The sequence below is a fragment of the Notolabrus celidotus genome, chromosome 5, assembly GCF_009762535.1.
Source record: "Notolabrus celidotus isolate fNotCel1 chromosome 5, fNotCel1.pri, whole genome shotgun sequence".
NCBI lineage: Eukaryota > Metazoa > Chordata > Actinopteri > Labriformes > Labridae > Notolabrus > Notolabrus celidotus.
Genome location: NC_048276.1, coordinates 7,653,225 through 7,673,304, shown reverse-complemented (window position 1 = coordinate 7,673,304; position 20,080 = coordinate 7,653,225). Strand labels below are relative to the sequence as shown.

Sequence of the window (20,080 nt, the reverse complement as noted above, 5' to 3'; positions counted from 1 at the left end):
TTGGTGTCCAGTTTTTGACTCTGGTCTTCATTGAACCATAGTCACAGCAGACTCAACTGAGAGCCAGCCAGCTGTGAACCCACCACATGCGCCTCTCCAAATCTATCAATTATTAGCCAAAGCACCTGACGCACCAAGGTCTCCAAGCACAACATGATGTCAGGAGCCCCAATGATCCATCTCATCCAAAGCAGGGAAGCATTAGTCTGCAGTGTTATATAATATATATAATAGGACAGCTCATGTTTGATTCAGAATCTGAATGAATTTGATTGTTGTCCATTAAGAGGGGAAGAACAGGAGAGAGACCCAGGTGCTGAAGTCTTAATATGATCTCAGTAACATCCTCCACTGAGAGGTAATCTCATAACCACACTTTAATGTCACATAGAAACTCATCTGCATTTTTCACTGGATCAAGCTGGGTCAGGAGCACGTGCAGGCGGGTTAAGAGGGGTGAGAAGATATGTAAACAGCAGAGTCTGTGTATTCTGCTGCTGCTGCACCTGGACATATTACTACTCATCTTCCTGCTTTCAGCTCGGTTACCTGGAAACTAACCAACAGTCATGTTTGTGCATACGGCACCTGCATACATATTTGAGGAGGTTGGAGCCAGCTGCATGGTGTGTGTGTGTGTGTGTGTGTGTGTGTGTTTGTAAGTTGGAATAAATACAAAAATTACTCAAATCAAAGTGGACCTCAATTGGTCTGTGATTTATCTTTATGTATGATCACTACATCCTTGGTTTCAATATTAAATGTTTAAAATTAAGTGTTAAGAAAAAGAAAAAAAAGCAAACAGTGCATACTGTGGAAGGAATGATAGATCCATCGACAGAGGACAGAAACTAATTGATGATAAAATAAACTACCAGGTAGTTTTTCAAGCAAAAATCCCAAACTATCCCCTACTTTCTGATTCTCCAATGTTAAATGTTATATTTATCATTTCATATCACTACTATCCTGATAAAAAGGGGCGATATCTGAAATTGTCAGCTGTGATTTTAAGCTTGAGTCGTTCCTTTCTTTCTTTTTTAAAATTTGAATTACATCAATGAAACTGTGAATATCATCCAGATGAATTTGGCAGTATTTAACAGGTTCATTATACCTTTAAATTGGGATTTTGTTGGAAATGTGATCAGTCGTTAACATCCAACATGTCATCCAAAATGCACTGAACAGCAGAAGGCCATATCTGTTTGAAAGAATCATGTCACCTAAAACTTTCCTTTTTGACAAAGTTTATTGTTAGAGCTGGATCAGGCTTGGACCAGCTTTTGTCATGCTGCTATAGGCCTAGACTGCCGGGGGAACTAGCACACTGACACACTGGGATCCTAGCTCACCCCCTTCCCCCCAACCCCTTCATCACTTACTTTAACTCTACCTGTCCCATTAAAGTTACTAACCATAGACCTTTCTGGAGTCCCTGAGCTCCATTGTCTCGTAGATTCCTCTGAGCTGCCGTAGACGTCCTCCTGCTGTGGACGATCTGGACTCCAGCTGATACGGACGTGCTGGACTCCAGCGGCAACAGCTTCTACGACTCGTCTCATCACTATCACTTCTCTCTCTTACTCCCCTCTATCTGTCTTTCCAGACCCAACTCGGTCGAGGCATGATGGCTGTCTAACATGAGTCTGGTTCTGCCTGAGGTTTCTGCCTGTTAAAAGGAAGTTTTTCCTCACCACTGTGACTAGCTAAATACTGTGATGTGCAATGCTCATGATGGATTAAGGTAGGGTCAGACTGAGTCTTACCCTGTCTTGAAGTTGGGTCTCTGTTCATAATTTGACATAGAGTGGTCTAGACCTCCTATGTTTGTAAAAGCGTCTTGAGATAACGTTTGTTGTGATTTGGCGCTATACAAATAGAGATTGATTGATTGACCTGCCTGGGGGGAGAGGAAAGGGTTGATTCAAGTGTGCATGGCTTGGTTGTGAGTGTTGAGACACTTAAAACTTTATGCAACATCATGCATCAGTTTTGAGTCTATTTACTAAAATAAATTAGTATTTCTTATATTCTCACATCAGTAGTTTACACATCACTTAAATGTAAGAATACTGGCAACTTCCAAGCTACCTGAAACCGATGATACCTGTGTCAACATGTTTACTGTTAAGTGTCAAATTGAAAATATTTGTTTATGTTGATGCAAAATAAAAAAAATAATGTATATAATCTAAAATGTGATGCCAGCAACACGTTTCAAAATAGTTGCAGCATTTCTGGATTATGTTTATATAGTTTCCTCTTTGCATGGTACAGTTTTATTCTGCGTTTGTGATTGCAGCAACGAACTATGTTCAGATACAGGGGTTTTTAGAAGTGATTTGAGCCCATGCAGTGACTTCCACTACAGAGTCAGGTCTGTTTTGTTTTTTTTTAGTTATATATTTGGGGCTTTTACACCTTTATTTTACAGAGGAGAGGATAGTGGTTAGTGTAGGAAACTGGGAGAGAGTTGGGGAATGACATGCAGGAAAGAGGCCGCAGGCAACTTAACCATTAGGCTAAGTCCGTGCCGAGTCAGGTCTGTTTCTGAAGATCATGGCCTTTCAGTGGTGGGTTTGTCCTAGTCTCTTTTGTACATAGATTTCTACAGATTCTCTGAATCAGTACATATTTTGTTTGAGGAAATTATGATGTCCCTGTCCCAATTTTTTCAAAGTTCTGCTAGCATCTATTTTAAAATGAGCACATCATTGTAATAGAACAATCATACATCACACAGTTTCAACATTTTATGTTGGCTTTGCACTATTTTCAGTTGAATATAGGGTGATTACATGCTTTCAAAATCTGTTTTTATCAACATGTTCTGCAGCAGATCAGTTTTTTTGTGTCTGGGATTGTCTATCCGGGTTAAGCAGTTTGGAAAAACCGAAACTTCTTCAGCTGAAACTCTTATCAATGAGATTTCAGGAGAGGTCTGATCAGTGATGTGACACATTGCTTCAATATCACAGCTCTTCATCTATTGAGCAATACAATCTGTAATCTACAATCACATGTAGAGAAAAACTGTGCTCATCCCTGTCAGACCGATGTGCTTCATCAGCCCAGTGAATATGAAAAGCAACACCACACACACACAGATGCTGCTTGTCAACTGAGCAGGTGGTGCAGGTGAATAATGTCTGTAAAGGCAGGTGGTTTATCTGTGCAAGGAAACACACTCACCTGGCAGCACAGCAGACTGTGATTACGGCCGGTCATGGATCATAACCAGGAGAAGAACGTGGTGTGTGGGTGTTTTTCCATCCAGCAAAGCTGCACTGGAAAGTTCCCATCTCAAGTGTACATGAATAATCAATGCAGAGCTCTGCTGGTCCCTACTTAAAACTCAGGAGCACCATCCAGGGAGGCGGAGCAGCCTGGGAGCACAGGCTGTTTGTGCTGTGAGTGATGAACTCACTGCAAATCAGGAATCAGAGACAATTCAAATGCAGGATTTACAGATGCATGTGACATTAACATAAGATCTTAAACCAGACAGCTTGTGATGTTAAAACGATTTTCAGTGTTCTTACAGGCAGCAGCTGGTGCTTCATGAAACATCTGCACAATTCTTTAGAAAACCAAAATAAAAAGTTAGTTAAGACAAATCTCAAGATTGTGGAGAGGTTAGACGGAGTCCTGAGGAAATGCTACATTCAAATTCATGCTAGTTTTCCGAGACTGCCAACCCCAGCTTTAACCCCTACTCTCTTACAGAGTTCACATGCATTACAACTCACCACAGACACAGTCAAGCTTGATACTGATGGTTTTGTTTACTCCTGTGGGTCATAAAGAGGCCTCACTGTGGATCTAATTCTTCCTCATGACCAGCTACTCACAGGAGCTTTAAGTCTGCCTTTCTGCCTGGTTTCCATCACACTCGAAGACATCACAGCTGATTAAACGGATGATAACATCTGCTCTATCCGAGACGTGAAGGTGAAATAAAGAGAGAAAGAGCATGTCAGGTTTTATAGAGAATTATATTGATACAACAGAGGATCTGACTGGGTGGATGTGAGGCCAAGTTAATCAGCGGTGACGAACACTAAAACCAAGGCGGCTCACTTTTCAAATACCAGCAAGTACAAACCTAAAAATGAGACGCACACTACAATCTTCTTCAGAGGCAACTCTACATTTGAACAGGGACACTTTTCAACTTCTCAATACATGGTAAAAAAAAGGTTTTAATATACAGAACTGTAAACAAAAAATGAAAATGACACAATTAAGGTCACAAAAAAAAAGAAAATGGTTACTCTCTTTCAGTTTTTAAAAGTGTGACACAGAGGGAATGATTCATTAGCAATATTGCTTTAAGGGAGCACTTTAATAATAATAATAATAATAGTATCAGCGGGTAAAGGCTTCACAGCATCCCCCCAGTCAGCATCAAACACAACAACAGAACATGAAACAGACAGAAGAGACTATTTACAGGAGCCATCTTTTTTTGTTTTTCTGTTAAAATTATTTCTACCTAATGTGGCGAACATCATCACAATGCAACAACCCACAGCTGATGATACCGATGTACTGATGTAGTGTGCATGTGGTATATGCAAGTATGTGAATTTGTGTAACAGTAGGAGCATCGGCATATGAAAAGTTTAAAAAGTTCAATGTCCATATTTTCTTTTCCCACATCATTCCTCCACAACTTTCGAGAGGATGTTGTTTTTAGTTTGCCCTCCTTCGACTTTCTGTTCATCTCCTCCGCCCTGCTGCCTTCTTCCTCCCCTGAAAAAAAGAAGAGAGTGTGAGTGAAGCTGGGGACGAGGTGAGCCGAGAACATTCCTCCACACTTTTTAAATTAAAATCCCAGACGTGATTCAAGAAGTCATACTCTCGGTACCTTCGGTGTCGGCTCGTCCTCCTGCTCTTCCTCCTCTTCTTCTTCTTCCTCCTCAGAATCGTCTTTAGCAGCGGCTGCCTTCGATCGCCCACCAGTCCTGGAGACCAGAGAGAGGAGACGCAGTGAATCAGAGTCCCTCAGCGATAAACAGGGAGACTTAAGAGCATGCATGTGAGCTGTCGAGGATTATTCTTATAAAAATGCACTATACGCTGGCTCAATGCTCTGACTTTCTTTAAATATGTCAAGTTAAGTAAAATTCAAATTAAAGGGCCCACCAATGATAATTCAAACCCAGCTTAAGGCGGGTACTAGGGCTGTCAATTAGAATATATATACAAATATTTTAAAAAAACGGAGATTCGATTGTGAAAATTAATATTTGACTGTAGAAAAAAAACACATCAGCGGCTGCTTTGCGAGTGGGCGCACTGCGTGACGGGTCAGGGACAGGTCACAGGAGTCACACATGCACAGCATGAAGCAGACGGCAGAGAGAAATCCTCCATCCCCGGATCCTCAGTGCGCTCTGAACGCATCTTTTCCTCCACTGGGAGTATAGTGAATAAAAAGAGATCGGGCCTCTTCACATGTGGACTGTCTTCTTCACATGTGGACTGGCCTCTTCACATGTGGACTGTCTTCTTCACATGTGGACTGTCTTCTTCACATGTGGACTGTCCTCTTCACATGTGGACTGTCTTCTTCACATGTGGACTGTCTTCTTCACATGTGGACTGTCTTCTTCACATGTGGACTGGCCTCTTCACATGTGGACTGGCCTCTTCACATGTGGACTGTCTTCTTCACATGTGGACTGTCCTCTTCACATGTGGACTGTCCTCTTCACATGTGGACTGTCCTCTTCACATGTGGACTGTCTTCTCCACATGTGGACTGTCCTCTTCACATGTGGACTGTCCTCTTCACATGTGGACTGGCCTCTTCACATGTTGACTGTCTTCTTCACATGTGGACTGTCTTCTTCACATGTGGACTGGCCTCTTCACATGTGGACTGGCCTCTTCACATGTGGACTGGCCTCTTCACATGTGGACTGTCTTCTTCACATGTGGACTGGCCTCTTCACATGTGGACTGTCTTCTTCACATGTGGACTGTCTTCTTCACATGTGGACTGTCTTCTTCACATGTGGACTGTCTTCTTCACATGTGGACTGGCCTCTTCACATGTGGACTATCTTCTTCACATGTGGACTATCTTCTTCACATGTGGACTGTCTTCTTCACATGTGGACTGTCTTCTTCACATGTGGACTGTCCTCTTCACATGTGGACTGTCTTCTTCACATGTGGACTGGCCTCTTCACATGTGGACTGACTTCTTCACATGTGGACTGTCTTCTTCACATGTGGACTGACTTCTTCACATGTGGACTGTCTTGTGTTTTTGGCAAATAACCTGTCAGGCCTAAGACCCTGCATTGACAGTGGACTAAAAGAGCCCGACAATCAGTGACACTGGGATAAAATGCAGTTTTTCCTCTTTTTTTTTATACAAGCACCAAGAATGTAAGTGGACTACTTTTTCGTTTTTAACTTTAACTTCAATTAATGTTAATAATATTTGCTTCAATCACTGAATGAAGCCTGCCTATATTAGGGACAAGAGTCGGGACCTTTAATTGCTCGCACAAGTCTTGCTCAGCACTCACTCAGCGCATTACGCACAGAGAGGGGAGGGGGGCGAGCAAGCAAGCGAGCGAGCGAGAGGGCTACAGTCTTAAAAGTGTTTCGGTATAGGCCATTAGGTCATTTACTTGTTTTGTAATGTGTAGTTATGTTCTAGGCATGTTAAATCTGAAATAAAAATACATATACAAGTAGTTATGTCTCCTTGTATTAGTTTGTCCACCTGTTATTGACATAATGCGCAAATATAGATATTCGAATGGTTCAAACCTATGTTTTTTTTCAGAGGGAACATTCAAACGTCATTTTGGAGCAATTTTGACAGCCCTAGCGGTTCCACACTACAGGATAATCGGCTAATTTTTGTCCCGATCTCCCCCTTACAATCAAAGCCAGCAAAGGCCTGATTGTCTGATGTTTGTAAACAACATTGTGTGTGATTTTCCTGTGGGTGTGGGGTGTGTTAAAAGGGATTTTGTCCGGTCGGAGAGGCTCGGAAGGAGTGATCGTAAATAATGAACATGTTTAATATTTGCGACTAGAAATCCTGTAGTGTGTGGGATGCTCTGAGAGGAGCCGAGCACACACAGTGTGTAATGTCACGTGTACCGGAGCAAAAGCCAATCAAGACGCAAGCTGACTCAGCTGACTGACGGACGTGAAAACAAACAAAAACATGGCGCCGGTGAAAACAAAAGTCTCTTGGACCTCCGAGATTGAAGACCAACTGGTTGATTTGTGGCAACAGCATGAATGTTTATGCAAGATTTGGAATATTGGGCATGAAGAACCTGATACTCTGCAGAAGAATGGGTTAGTGTGTGGTGTGCTCCGTAGTGCACACCACACACTATAAGATCAGAAGAGAGAGATCTTGTGCGATGATCTGTCTTCTGTTATCATCAAGTGTGTGGTCTCTTAATGTGTGAAGGTTTGAAGAATCCTGTAATGTGTGCCAGCCTTCAGACGTAGAAACATGCGAGTGTGAGTCACTGTAAAAGCTGGACTGAAGGTGGTGTGAATCTTACGCTGGTTTCTTGGCAGGCGGCTGAGCGGACTTTGGGGGACGTCCTCTCCTTTTCTGCGGTGTCGTCTCTGCCGAGTCCAAGCTGCTGAACAAAACAAAGAGTTTTAGTTCAGAATGAATCTCGGACGCAGGCGTCTCTTCAAACAAAGAGCTTTCTGATACTCACGCTTGTGATCGTCGCGGCGTCCTCGTCTGCCTTCCTCCCTTGGGCTTCAACTCCAGATTTTCACTGCTCTTGTCCTCCTCGTCCTCCTCCTCTTCTGCTTCCTCCTCTACCTTCTCCTCTTCTTCCTCCTCCTCCTCATCCTCTGGTGGAGGAGCTGCCTTCTTTCTCCCCCTCTTCCCCTTGGCGGGTGTGTCCTGACTGGGCGTGGCGGCCTTTGGGGGCCGACCTCTGCGTCCCTTTTTGGGCGGGCTGTTCTGTTCGTCCTCGGGCCGGTTGTCCTCGTCCCACTGGTCTTCAGACTCGGCCGCTGCAGCCGTGTTGGCGGGGGCCTTCTTGCGTCCTCGCTTTGGCTTGCTGTCCTGGTCGTCGCTGGATGCCACGCCTCGTTTGCGACCTCGAGGCTTTTCAATGTCCTGTGAAAATAAAAGAGAGCGTCTTGGTGAGATGAGCTCTGATTATTTTATTACTTTTCTTTTCTGAATATCTGTTTTTAAACCCCCAGATGTTGGATGTTGCTTCATGCTTAGGGTTGCAAAGTTCTGGGAATTGTCAAAGTTGGAAACTTTCCATGGGAATAAACCAGGAATTTACTAAGTTGAAGGTTGGCTCTTAATAGGGAACTTAAATATAGTTTGGAAAAACATAATTTAGCATAATCCTGACTAAAACAACTAGATTTCATGCAAGTACAGTTGAACATCTATGCTATTCCTCAATCACGTGCACATAGCACACTGCTTACTGCAGGGCTTTAGAGACCACGCCCCCTACATGCAATGTGCATTCCTCCATCAAATGCAAAGATGATTTCTATTTTGGATGGATGCCTGCTTATAGCAAAACAAATATGTATGCTTGGATATGATACCTTTCCATTAAATTACCCTCATTCCCAGTTACTTCCCATAAATTCCCAAAAGTTTCCCATTTGGAATATTTCCAAAATTCCCCAGCTTAACTTAACCCATGGAAATTGTCCACCCCTTTGCAACCCTTTTCATGCTACACCCCACATCTCCTTTGTTGCATGTGAGAAACAAGCTGCAAAACACTTAACATTATCTCAACAACATTTAAAGGTGACATATCATGCAAAATCGACTTTTTAATGGTTCTCCACCTGAAATATGTGTCCCTGGCATGTCTACAAACCCCCAGAGAATGAAAAGAATCCATTCTGCCCCTGTTTTGATTTCTACACCTTTCTGTAAATGTGTGTGAAACGAGCCATTTCAGACTTCCGTGTTTTTGTTACGTCACAACAATATCCGGTCTGTCACGGAGTCAGAGCTCGGAGCTTGTTCAGCCCATAGACTGTATAAAATACAACTCAACTCCTCCTCCGTTTTTCATTACCTGCACACGTGTGTGCTAACAAGGAGCTTAGGAGGGAGGCATGCTAGTTGCAGGCTGTCTTAACAAACACAAAGGTCGGTTTTACTCCCCACGTCTGCAGATTTGAAGATCTAGTGGAGGATTTTTATTTTTCATGGAGAAGTGCTAGCGCTAGTTAGCATAGCCACATAGCTACATGTTCGTCGCTGTGTACCAAGACACACGTCGACATACTGATAAATAAAACAACAAGAAACACTAAATCTGTGACCAATCCTTCAGAAAGGTCCTGCTGCAGGCGCCTCTCAGTCAGGATCAGATTCTGGATCAGATTCAGAGGGTTGAAGTAACGCGGGTCTGTGAGCAGCCGTGTATATTCAGCCAACATGTAAACATTAGATCAACGTGCCGGAGAGCCAGAGCACATCCACTTCCTGAGGGGGCGTGGTCAGAGAGAAAACAGCCTGTTCTGTGCAGGGCTGAAGAAGAGTGTTTTTCAGGCATGCCAAAATCTGATTTCAAAGTGTTTATTTGAGCATAAACTTTAAAGACATGTTTTGGGGACCTCTTAGACCAATATATATTGATGAAAAAAGCGTGATATGTCACCTTTAACATTCATATAATATACTTTTTGATACCATACATTTATATAATAGATTTGCTAAACTGACTTGGTTCATCAGAAAAACTAATGCACCCAGTCTTTCCAGAAGCTCTTTTAGATAATAGTTTACACATCTGGACTTGTTTGTCTTGGCTTGGCTTGAACCGCTCAGGTGTTTGCACAGTTCAATCAAAACACCGACACAAAAGGGTTTATGTCACGAAACACTTCACTGGATCACAGCAACACGGCTTTTACATCTCGTCCTAAGATACTGAGACATCTCATAACATGTTTACGATCATGTTTATTTGTGCAGAACATGCATCAAGCAAACACACAATCCTGAAGTGTGTCCGTTCATGAGAAACTGTTTAGAACAGCTGTTTTATTTGTGTGTGTAAATGTTTCTATCATTGTATTTAAAGTCTCTAAAAGTAGTATGGGAGGAAGAGCCTTCAGTTCTTCAGTTATCAGGCGCCACTCCTTTAGAATCATCTACCAGTCAGGATCCAGAAGGCAGACAACCTCTCTACTTTTAAGAGTAGGCTTCAAACTTTCTATTTTGATAAAGCTTATAGTTAGAGCTGGATCAGGCTTGGACCAGCTCTTAGTTATGCTGCTATAGGCCTAGACTGACACACTGAGATCCTCTCTCTCCCCTCTCTCTGCCTATCACTTACTTTAACTCTCCCTGTCCCATTAGAGTTACTAACCATAGACCTTTCTGGAGTCCCTGAGCTCCCTTGTCTCGTACAACTTCTACTATCCATCTCATCACTATCATCTCTCTCCCTCTCTCTCTTCATCTCCTCTATCCCTCTTTGCAACCCCAACTCAGTCTCAGCAGATGTGTGTCTAACATGAGTCTGGTCCTCCTGGAGGTTTCTGCCTGTTAAAGGAAGTTTGTCCTTGCCACTGAAACTTGCTAAATGCTGCAAAGTGCTCTGCTCATGGTGGATTAAGATGAGATCAGACTGAGTCCTGTCTGTAAGATGGAACTGGATCTTATCCGGTCTTGATGTTGGGTCTTTGTTAATAGTAGAACATAGAGTACGGTCTAGACCGGCTCTGTTTGTAAAGCGTCTTGAGATAACGTTTGTAGTGATTTGGCGCTATATTAATAAAGATCGATTGATTTATTGATCATGATTGCTCATAAAGACTAATTTACAATCATAATAATAATACAGAAATGAGGTTTCAGTTTCTGGGGGTAGTATTTTGCAAATACAATAAAAGATAACTACTTCAACAGTGTCTCCAAATGTGAGCAGGAGCCAAACAAGAACTCCTCAGAATAACCGGCCTCATTAGGAGATAAACTTAGAACAAATACTGAAGCTTCAGATGATATTCACCCACAGCTATCAAGAATAAATCTGGTGCTGTGGATGAGATGACTGAACAGATGATCATATATTCAGTCTGGTTAAATATACTAAAGTACTTCAAATGATGAGACCAAGCAGATTAACATCATACATATACAGTCAGTTACATCATTACATCGACTTGTCTCTTATCACAGGAAATATCAGAGCACATAAAAAGGTTTTACTACCTTGTCAGTGCTGTCTGATCTCTTCAGGGTGAAGTCCTCATTTTCACTACGATCCATTTCTGTGCTGTCATGCCTGAAACATAGGAAGAACTCAATTCACACACACAAGGAAATACAACAAATGCATCAAGTGATGAGTGACTTTATTCTGTTGCAACAAGGTCCTGAGGTCTCTCTGTATAGTTTGATTCAGGATTTGATTCATACTTATCAGATGCTCACCAAGGAGCAGATTTACTGACACTGGGTATTCATACTCTAGTGTTTGCATGATTTGTACCTGGTCTTGCCGCGTTGTGGAGACCCTGGGTTAGAATTGGAGTCCTCGATGCTGGCGGTCTCCATACGAGAAGCTTTACTCTGAAGCTGTTTCCCTGCCGTCGACAGCGGCTTGTTTACTGCTCCCAAAACGTTAGCCGCCTTTGGCTGGAGGAGCGAGAGGAGAGGAGAGGAGAGGAGAGGAGAGGAGAGGAGAGGAGAGGAGAGGAGAGGAGAGGAGAGGAGAGGAGAGGAGAGGAGAGGAGAGGAGAGGAGAGGAGAGGAGAGGAGAGGAGAGAGGGATGAGGACATGTGTTCCATACAACAACATCCAGGAAGTATAGATGTACAAATATGATTCATACTACCTTTCCTGGTGTGAAGAACGCCTTCATTTCTGGAGGGAGATAGTTTTTTGTGTTGCTGAAATTCTACAAGAGACAGAAGCCACATGTCAGAGGGGGTCGTTTGTTTAGAGAGGAAGACAACAACTGATAGGATCAACGCTCTCATGAGTCAAAGTGTAAGGCAGCTGTGGTGATAACTCTTCATGCAAAACTTGGGCTGCAGGTGAAGCTAGCTTACCACCAGCTACAGCAGAGAAAGAGAAAGTGTTTGTTTTTATCTTTTAAATGAAAGTTTTCTTCTGCACGTCCAAAGAGAGGATGAGCAACATTTCTCTTTGCAACATAAAGAAACTGCTTCACTGGAGTCTTCTTCTAAAAGCACCAACCTTGTCTGGTTTGGTGAAGAACCTTGAGGGCAGCGTTGGGTCTTTAGGCGACTCCAGGCTGTAGGTGGTGCTCTTCGACATGATGATGTTCATGGCTACGTCACAGACTGTGTAAAGTTTCTGCAGAGAAAAGAGAGACACAGAAGTTTAATGCCGAGTCTGACAGCTCATGCAGTTAATGCTTTATCTGAACATCTTCAGGTGTGATGAATACCTCGTTGGTTTTGGTGTCGGTGGGGGTCTGAGCATCTTTTGTTTGTTTGATGTTTTCTACCATTTTCCTGATGAAGGCGTGGCTGTTGTTCTCGTTCTTGGCCATGATGATCTCGAGGACGAACCACAAAGCCCTGAGGAGAGGTTGAAATCATTTGATGACCAGGTAGCCTCGAAGTATTTCTTATCGCTCTTATCACAAACTACAATCTGTCCTCTACTCGACTTACTCTTTGATTTCTTTGAGCTGCTCGATGTCCTGCACTTTGACGTAGTCTGGGTCGTGGGCCAGCAGGTGGATGGCGTAGGGCACCACGTACTCCGGCAGAAGAGAGAACAGCTTGTCTGTGGGCATAAAGAAGGTTCATCCTGTCAGGCAGTGTTCATTTTGGCAGCTATTTTAGATTTAGCCTTAGTGATTAGATGAAAATAATCATTAGTTTTAGTCACATTTAGTATTTTACAGTTTTAACCTGGCTTTAATCAATAAAAACTCAAAACTTTTGTCTTTGATATTTGTCAAAACATTTTCTCTCTTTAAAATAATTCATGTAGTCGATCAGATATTGGTATCAGGGTTGTACCAAGTGTTGAAATCTGAAATATTTCACTCTAATATCTTAAGTTATATAATCTAGCCAAGAGGTTCCCAAAGTGTGGGTCGGGACCCCCTGGGGGGTTGCAAGACACAAATGGGGGGTCTTGTGATGTCTTCCAGAATGTTTTATTTTTTTATTTTTTTTAAGTTATCTAAAAATAGTACATTTAACCTATTATAGTAATTCACATCTGCACAGGAAACAGCCACACACTCATATAGGTAGGCTAATTTTCTGCAGACCCTCTACATGAAGCCACATTAAATCACTTTGAGGAGAAGTGGGGGTCGTGGGTCTACCTAAATTTTGGGGGGGTCAAGGGCTGAAAAGTTTGGGAAACCCTGATCTAGCCCATCCCTGCTAAAAAGTCAAAAGAAAACATTCTTGATGTGACCACAATGCCTACATTTTGATGCATCACCAAACTGGAATAAATCAAGCTGCAGCAAAAACGGCAAACGTCAATATAGTAAACTTATGTCCCCCGATTGGGTCTTTGTCACTAACGCACACCCCAAGTGTCATTTTCAAACACTCAGTGAAAATGAGACAGATGCATGGAGGCGGGGAGAGCTGGTTCACACAGCACACCTGCTGCAGGTAGCGACCAAGCTAACACTGCGCCCCTCAGATTATAACTCAGCCCATCACAGGACTGCATCACATTTATTTTGAAATGGTAGTGGGAATATGTAATATCTTAAGTTAAATCAAGTCAGAAGAAACCATTCTTGATGTGACCACAAAAATTCTACGAACACAAAATAGAAGGGCTGCATTTCACTTTTACGACGGTCCCTGAATGTACCTGCAGTGACAGCCTGTCAGTTCACGGCACTCTGAAATGCTTCTACATCTTTGGTGATAAAGGAGTTGATTAAAACTTGTTATAAGTGTCTGATGTATCACCAAACTGGATTAGATTAAGCTGTAGATGCAGAGCTGTTAATGATAAACAGATATCCCCTGATTGTGTCTTTGTCACTAACGCACACCTCGTGTCATTTTCAGAAGGCAGAAGATCTTATGTCATTTCCTCCTTCTCTTATATCATTTATATCCCCACCATTCAAGTAATGTAGTTTGGATTAGATATTCTGTAGAACATAGAGATTAAACAGAGATATTCTTGTTCTATGCTTCAGACTTTTGCAGCCTTTTTTCTATCAACATGTTGTCAGGGGTTTGGTCACGACGTCCGCTTCCTTTACCGCTGATGGCCGCGTGCTGCTTGAGGTACTCTCGGCGTATGTTGACGTTCTTCACCAGGCACTGCCGAGCGTGAGCCCTCCTCTCCTTCACCGGGTCCTTGGCACACAAAGCGAACACTGCCATGTATTCCAGAGGCAGACGGAGACGACACAGGCCTCGGTGGAGCTTCTGGGAGAAACACTGTCGCACCTGGTAGCACTCATCCTGGAGAGCAGAGAGGAAGAGACACAGAGACAGTGGAGATGATTAGGAGGAGGAGGAGGAGGAGGAGGATGATGCAATGATGGGAAACATGGGAAGGGAAGGCAGAGGTGGAGTTGGTACCCTGAATGTGGGTGCATCATTTTAAAAGAATACACAATCAGCACCATAAAGGACTCAAATGAGATGCAGAGCGCTGACACATGCCGCATGAGAAGAGGAGGAGGCTTGAGCTGTTTCTTACATTGATGACAAGAGCACACAGCTGATACTGCTCCAGTGTGATGATTTCATGATAGCAAGGCTCCTGCGCCAGCTTCAGCAGGGCGCACGCTGCTGCCAGCCGCAGCCTCGACATGTCAGGTTTACTGGGAGACGAGAAAACAAGAACTGTGAATGTAAGACTAACACCTTCAGGCTTATATTCTCACTAAAATAACATCATATGAATCATCTGAAGTCAAGGTGCTCCCTAGGAACAAGTCACTGACACATGCAGGATCTAATAAAAAGTGTAAGATGTGTTGTTTACCCCATCCTGCCCTGCTCGGTGAGGTCTCCATCACTGTGGAGAATGGCAGTCAGCATCCTCAGGGTGGAGTTGCCTGATTTGCTCTGGTTGTTCTTCACTCCTAGTAACCACCTCACCATCAGCTTGATGCCCTGGATCTGAACATCAAGAGGAGGATGTTTAAAATAAAGAATGTTTAGGGCAAGTTTTGGAGCATCATAGACACAATGACAATCCTGCGTTTGAATATTTTCAAAGTGCAGATGTAGACCGAGTAGATGGACTGAGATTTGAGATTGCAGATGGGATTATCACAAACCTTAGCCATCGTCTCTGCAGACACTTCCTCATCAGGAACCCAAAGTTTAGTCGTCTTCTTGCCCGGGGTCTAAAGACAGAACAGATGAAACCATGAGACACACTTCACATGACAAAAACACTGATCCTGCTGCTGCTTGCTGATTGATGCTCACTCATTGGCCTGTTGCTGCTGTTAATGATGGTTATGCATTCAATATTTTTTTTTCTTTCGTTTGTTTTACTTGTTACTTATTAATAGATGTCACATTGCTGTACTTTCCTTATTGTCCATTTATTTAATTTTATTGTATTATCTGTTGGCTTATCAATTAGTTTATTCCTCTTCCTGAATTTTCTTCATTGCTCTCTGTTTAGGGTCTACTCTTTGTCTGGATACATACCTGTTGAGCAAGACTTGCTTTTATTTATTGTGGTCTTTTTTTGAGTTATCTGTTGTGTTTTTAGTATCTATTCTTTTTTAACCCTCCTGTTGCGTTTGTTTCTTAGAGACAGCAATAATGTTCCTGGTTCAACTTTTTAATGATTGGGCATTTTTAATGATCCAAAAGTGTCAAAACCCCCAAAAATCCCAGTAAAATGTTTTTAAATCTCATTATTAACTCCATTACTAACCATTTAAATTAATATTCAGTGCATTGGTGTTCTTTAATCCTCACAGATCATGGTTCAATGAGGATAACCCACTTGATTTTTTAATGGAATTCATGTTAAAACTTGTTTTAATGTACATTTGAAAGACCTAAATATAAATACAATAGTTTTACACGACTTAGATATTTGTTTATTTTATTTTACATTTAGAATTCTTTTTTTTTTTTATGAAGTGATGTTGATAAATTAACAGGAGACACCTCTTGTGTTACATGCTGCCCAGATTTTGATGCTGTATTTAGCTGGTTTGGAAGGCATATATTGCCTAAGATGGAAGGAACCTCTGAATGCCTCTAGCCTTTCATCCAATGCGAAATAATACTTTTAACAATTTTTGAAAGATCATTGAACTTTAAAATGGGTCAATTTGACCCGCAACATATCAAGAGGGTTAACTAATATTCGTTTTTATTGATTGTGTTTTTAAGCTTGTACAGCACTTTGTCCAACTTTGTACAGGGTTCCCACTCTTTTCCAGAGATCATTTTCCAGGACATTTCAAGGACATTTTCAGTGATGATCAAGCTGGTACGACAGTCTAAATTTAGTTCCCAATTTAGTTCCTAAATAGTCCAATATGTTCCTCTCAGTGGAAGTCTACATTGAAAGTCTATGGCTATCCATGAAATAAAAAAAAAACAAAGAGCCAGCAAAGGACTCTGGAAGCTGCCTTACTGAAATAAATAAATAATAATATAAATAATAATAATAATAATAATAATAATAATAATAATAATAATAATAATCAGAGGATCAGGGCATAAATTGACCTAAATAGAACTGAATGACAAAAATGGCCACAAATGTTTTTTTAACTTTGTCAGGTCGCATGCAATCATGTTGGAATAATTTTCCAGGACATTTTACTTTTTCTCCCATTTTCCAGGTGATTTCCAGTACTGGAAAACTGGTCAACTATTTTCCAGGTTTTCCAGGATGCGTGGGAACCCTGTTTGTTTGTTTTAAAAATGTGCTAAATAAATAAAGTTTGATCTGACGATTGGGGTTAATGTGGGGTATTATCTGCATGAGTTCAGTGTGTTGGTATGTGTGTGTGTTTATGTTTATATATTATAAGCTCAAGACTTCATAAATAAAGTTATTAAAAAAACAACACTCATCCTTCGACTGTTTTGGGGATCTCTGTACAATAGGACCTCTGATATCGATTGTTAGTTAATGAATATGTACAGGGTTCCCACTCTTTTCCAGAGATCATTTTCCAGGACATTTCAAGGACATTTTCAATGATGATCAAGCTGGTATGACAGCCTAAATCTAGTTCCTAAATTGTCTAATATTTTCCTCTCAGTGGGAGTGTACATTGAAAGTCTATGGCTATCCATGAAATCATCTCTTACATGCTTAAAAATGATCACAAATTGATTATAGAATAATGCAACCACAGATGTACAGCCCCTTATTAGTGCAACCAAGTAACAATGCTGGGCAACTCTCATCTCAGCTTTCTCTTTTCTCAAAAATATAAAATTAGCTAAGTAAAAAACAAAAGAGCGAGCAAAGGAATCTGGAAGCTGCCTTATTAAAATAAATAAATAATAATAATAATCTGAGGATCAGTGCATAAATTGACCTAAATAGAACTAAATGACAGAAATGGCCACAAATGTTGAATGGGGATGTGTTTTTTTAACCTTGTCAGGTCACACGCAATCATGTTGGAATCATTTTCCAGGACAATCTGTGATTTTCCAGGACATTTTACTTTTTCTCCCATTTTCCAGGTGATTTCCAGTACTGGAAAACTGGTCAACTATTTTCCAGGTTTTCCAGGTTTTCCAGGACACGTGGGAACCCTGTATGTAACTGCAACTGGAACAAGTTGCAGTTGCAGCAGCGTGTTGAATTAAATGCACTTTTACCTTTTGGACAATTTAGAAATTAAATTTTCAACCTTTCAATCCTGCTTAGTAACTATTTTAGCTAGGTTTACCTGTAAATATTTATTGTATCATTTTAATCAACAGTCCCCTCCTATTTTAATGCGTTTATAGTCAATCCCATCCACCTCCTTTTATTTGTATTATTTTATTTAATCTTTTAATTATTTTCATCTCCAAATAAAATAAAAAAGTATCCTATTTGATATTTGACTTTTGATACTCCTGATGCATTGTTGTTTGTTTATTCTTATTTTTCTAAATGTCACTGTAACTGACTCGATATCATTGTAAATGAGGGTTGCCCCCCGATGATCTCTCGAGTACAAATAAAGGTTGATTGATTGATAATAGACTCGCAAATATCTTCTACTGTGAATGTCAAGATGATAACAGAACCGTGGTCTATTGAATGTTTGCTGTGTTTACCCTGTCGTTCATCAGCAGGTCCTTCACGATGAAGTTGGCGACTAGAGATTTGAGCGGTGCAGCAAACTGTTCTGGGGCCAGCTGAGCCAGGTGACCCAGGGTGGTCAGAGGAGTGATGAGCTGCTCCAGGTTAGCAGGGTCCAGGCCTTTGTGTAGAGGCTGGAGAAACACAAACACACACATTTCATTGATTTCAGGTCAGACGAGGTACAATAGGTTTATATTTGTGTGTTAAAACTGGTGAGGGTGAGACTGACTGACCTCAAAGATTTGGGCAAAGTGTGTGTCTCTGTTGGTGAACATGGCGTTGATGCAGTGGATGGCATACTTGGCCTGGCGTGGGGGGCCTCTCTTTGCTTTAGCCTGCAGTACCGGCAGGAGAACACTTGGGGGAGCAAGCAGGACAACACGGTTACAAACAGCAGAGAGCAGATCCATAAGTTACAAAGATGTGAAAGCTTATGTTTCAGCTGAGAATATGAATCATCAGTGACTTTATACATCCTGTAACGACTATGAGGGTCGATGAAAACGTACGATTTGATGTGAGGGAAACTCTCTTCCATCTTGCTGCCTGTGTTCTTAAAGATCTGCAGTGCAGCCTCTGCAACCTTCTCATCATCCATCTTCAGGCAACCCAACAAGGACTCGAACGTCTCCGCAGAGTGGAACGACACCGGGTGTGTGAACGACAGCACCTGAGTGGGACACAAACACAAACATCTGTTCAACCTGTAACACATCCTCCCCACAATAAATCACTGCGTATCACATCACTCTCAATATACCTCATTCAGGTTAAACTAAGATTCTTTATGTCATCATTATTTCATGTGTTGTGTTTGAATCACTGTGATAAATGCTGCTGTCAAACACACCTCCAGTGGAGACTGCATCAATCACAGTTTGTTCATTTTCCCTCCCTTGCTTTTTTAGCCCTCCATCAATTATTTCCCTCAACAAGCCGGAGCAAAAGAAGACTAATCATTCACTGATTACTGGATTTGCAGGCAGTGATTCACTCTGACGCCCCATCAGCAGAACACAGAGGAGTGCAGAGCCAATCACTCTGATTGTTTTCCCTGACATGCATTGGATGGAGCTACTCTGGAATAATGAATTGATAACCTAATATTGATCACGCTCTGCAGAGGGAAGCAGTTTCTTTTTACCTTCAGCAGCTCCAGTCCGGCTCTGATGGCCTCCTCCGTGGGGACGCCCTCCTCCTCATCATCAGCTGTTCCATCTATAGATTTGTTCACCTGCTTTATCAACGCGCTGAGAGACGTAAGACAGAGAGAGAGAAATGTTCAATTCTGCACAAGTGAGTGATGCATCTTCAGTGTTTAAGTTGAGATTCAAAGTGTGTGACTGTACCTGATGGACTCTGTGTCGATGTGAACAGGAGCGATTCTCTCCAGCAGGAATTTAACCATCTCCAGGAATGGATTGCTGGGCTGTTTGGGGCTGCCGAGCTTCTTCGTGATGTCTCGCTGAAAAAGTGAGGCAGAAATAATAAATGTTTGTGTCTAAATATGACAAAAAGAATCTATAGACCCAACTATTTTTATATTTCTAGGGAGCATTTTTGCCTTTGTTGATAGGACAGCTGAGGAAAGACAGGAAATGTGGGGAGTAGAGAGAGGACAGGGACTCTAGCCTCTATACATGGGACATGCCCTTAAACTGTGAGGTCAACAGCTCCCCTTATTTTATATCTTTACTGATTGATTTTGTCATATTAACAAAATGATACTGACTACATGAAGAACTTCTAATCTTTAAACAACTAAAATAAAAGAAAGGGATAAATCACAACACAAACAA

General features: G+C 41.7%; 1 protein-coding gene across 2 annotated transcripts in view; it reads right to left on the bottom strand.

The window, feature by feature from the left end:
- Positions 1–3,979: 3,979 nt before the first annotated feature.
- Positions 3,980–20,080, bottom strand: part of pds5b (PDS5 cohesin associated factor B) — a 55,378-nt gene continuing 39,277 nt past the window's right edge. The window contains exons 17-35 of one of the 2 annotated variants that reach the window (XM_034683944.1): positions 19,631–19,746; positions 19,426–19,531; positions 18,791–18,951; positions 18,515–18,638; positions 18,254–18,412; positions 15,271–15,339; positions 14,973–15,109; positions 14,685–14,808; positions 14,239–14,443; positions 12,659–12,773; positions 12,430–12,562; positions 12,216–12,335; positions 11,851–11,913; positions 11,505–11,650; positions 11,225–11,297; positions 7,719–8,131; positions 7,554–7,637; positions 4,874–4,970; positions 3,980–4,758 (exon numbers count right to left, since the gene is read on the bottom strand). In XM_034683944.1, the coding sequence (XP_034539835.1) occupies positions 4,726–4,758; positions 4,874–4,970; positions 7,554–7,637; positions 7,719–8,131; positions 11,225–11,297; positions 11,505–11,650; positions 11,851–11,913; positions 12,216–12,335; positions 12,430–12,562; positions 12,659–12,773; positions 14,239–14,443; positions 14,685–14,808; positions 14,973–15,109; positions 15,271–15,339; positions 18,254–18,412; positions 18,515–18,638; positions 18,791–18,951; positions 19,426–19,531; positions 19,631–19,746 (2,478 nt within the window). In that variant the 3' untranslated portion in view covers positions 3,980–4,725. The remainder of the gene's footprint in view (positions 4,759–4,873; positions 4,971–7,553; positions 7,638–7,718; positions 8,132–11,224; positions 11,298–11,504; positions 11,651–11,850; positions 11,914–12,215; positions 12,336–12,429; positions 12,563–12,658; positions 12,774–14,238; positions 14,444–14,684; positions 14,809–14,972; positions 15,110–15,270; positions 15,340–18,253; positions 18,413–18,514; positions 18,639–18,790; positions 18,952–19,425; positions 19,532–19,630; positions 19,747–20,080) is intronic. The other variant, XM_034683945.1, reaches the window with a different exon arrangement.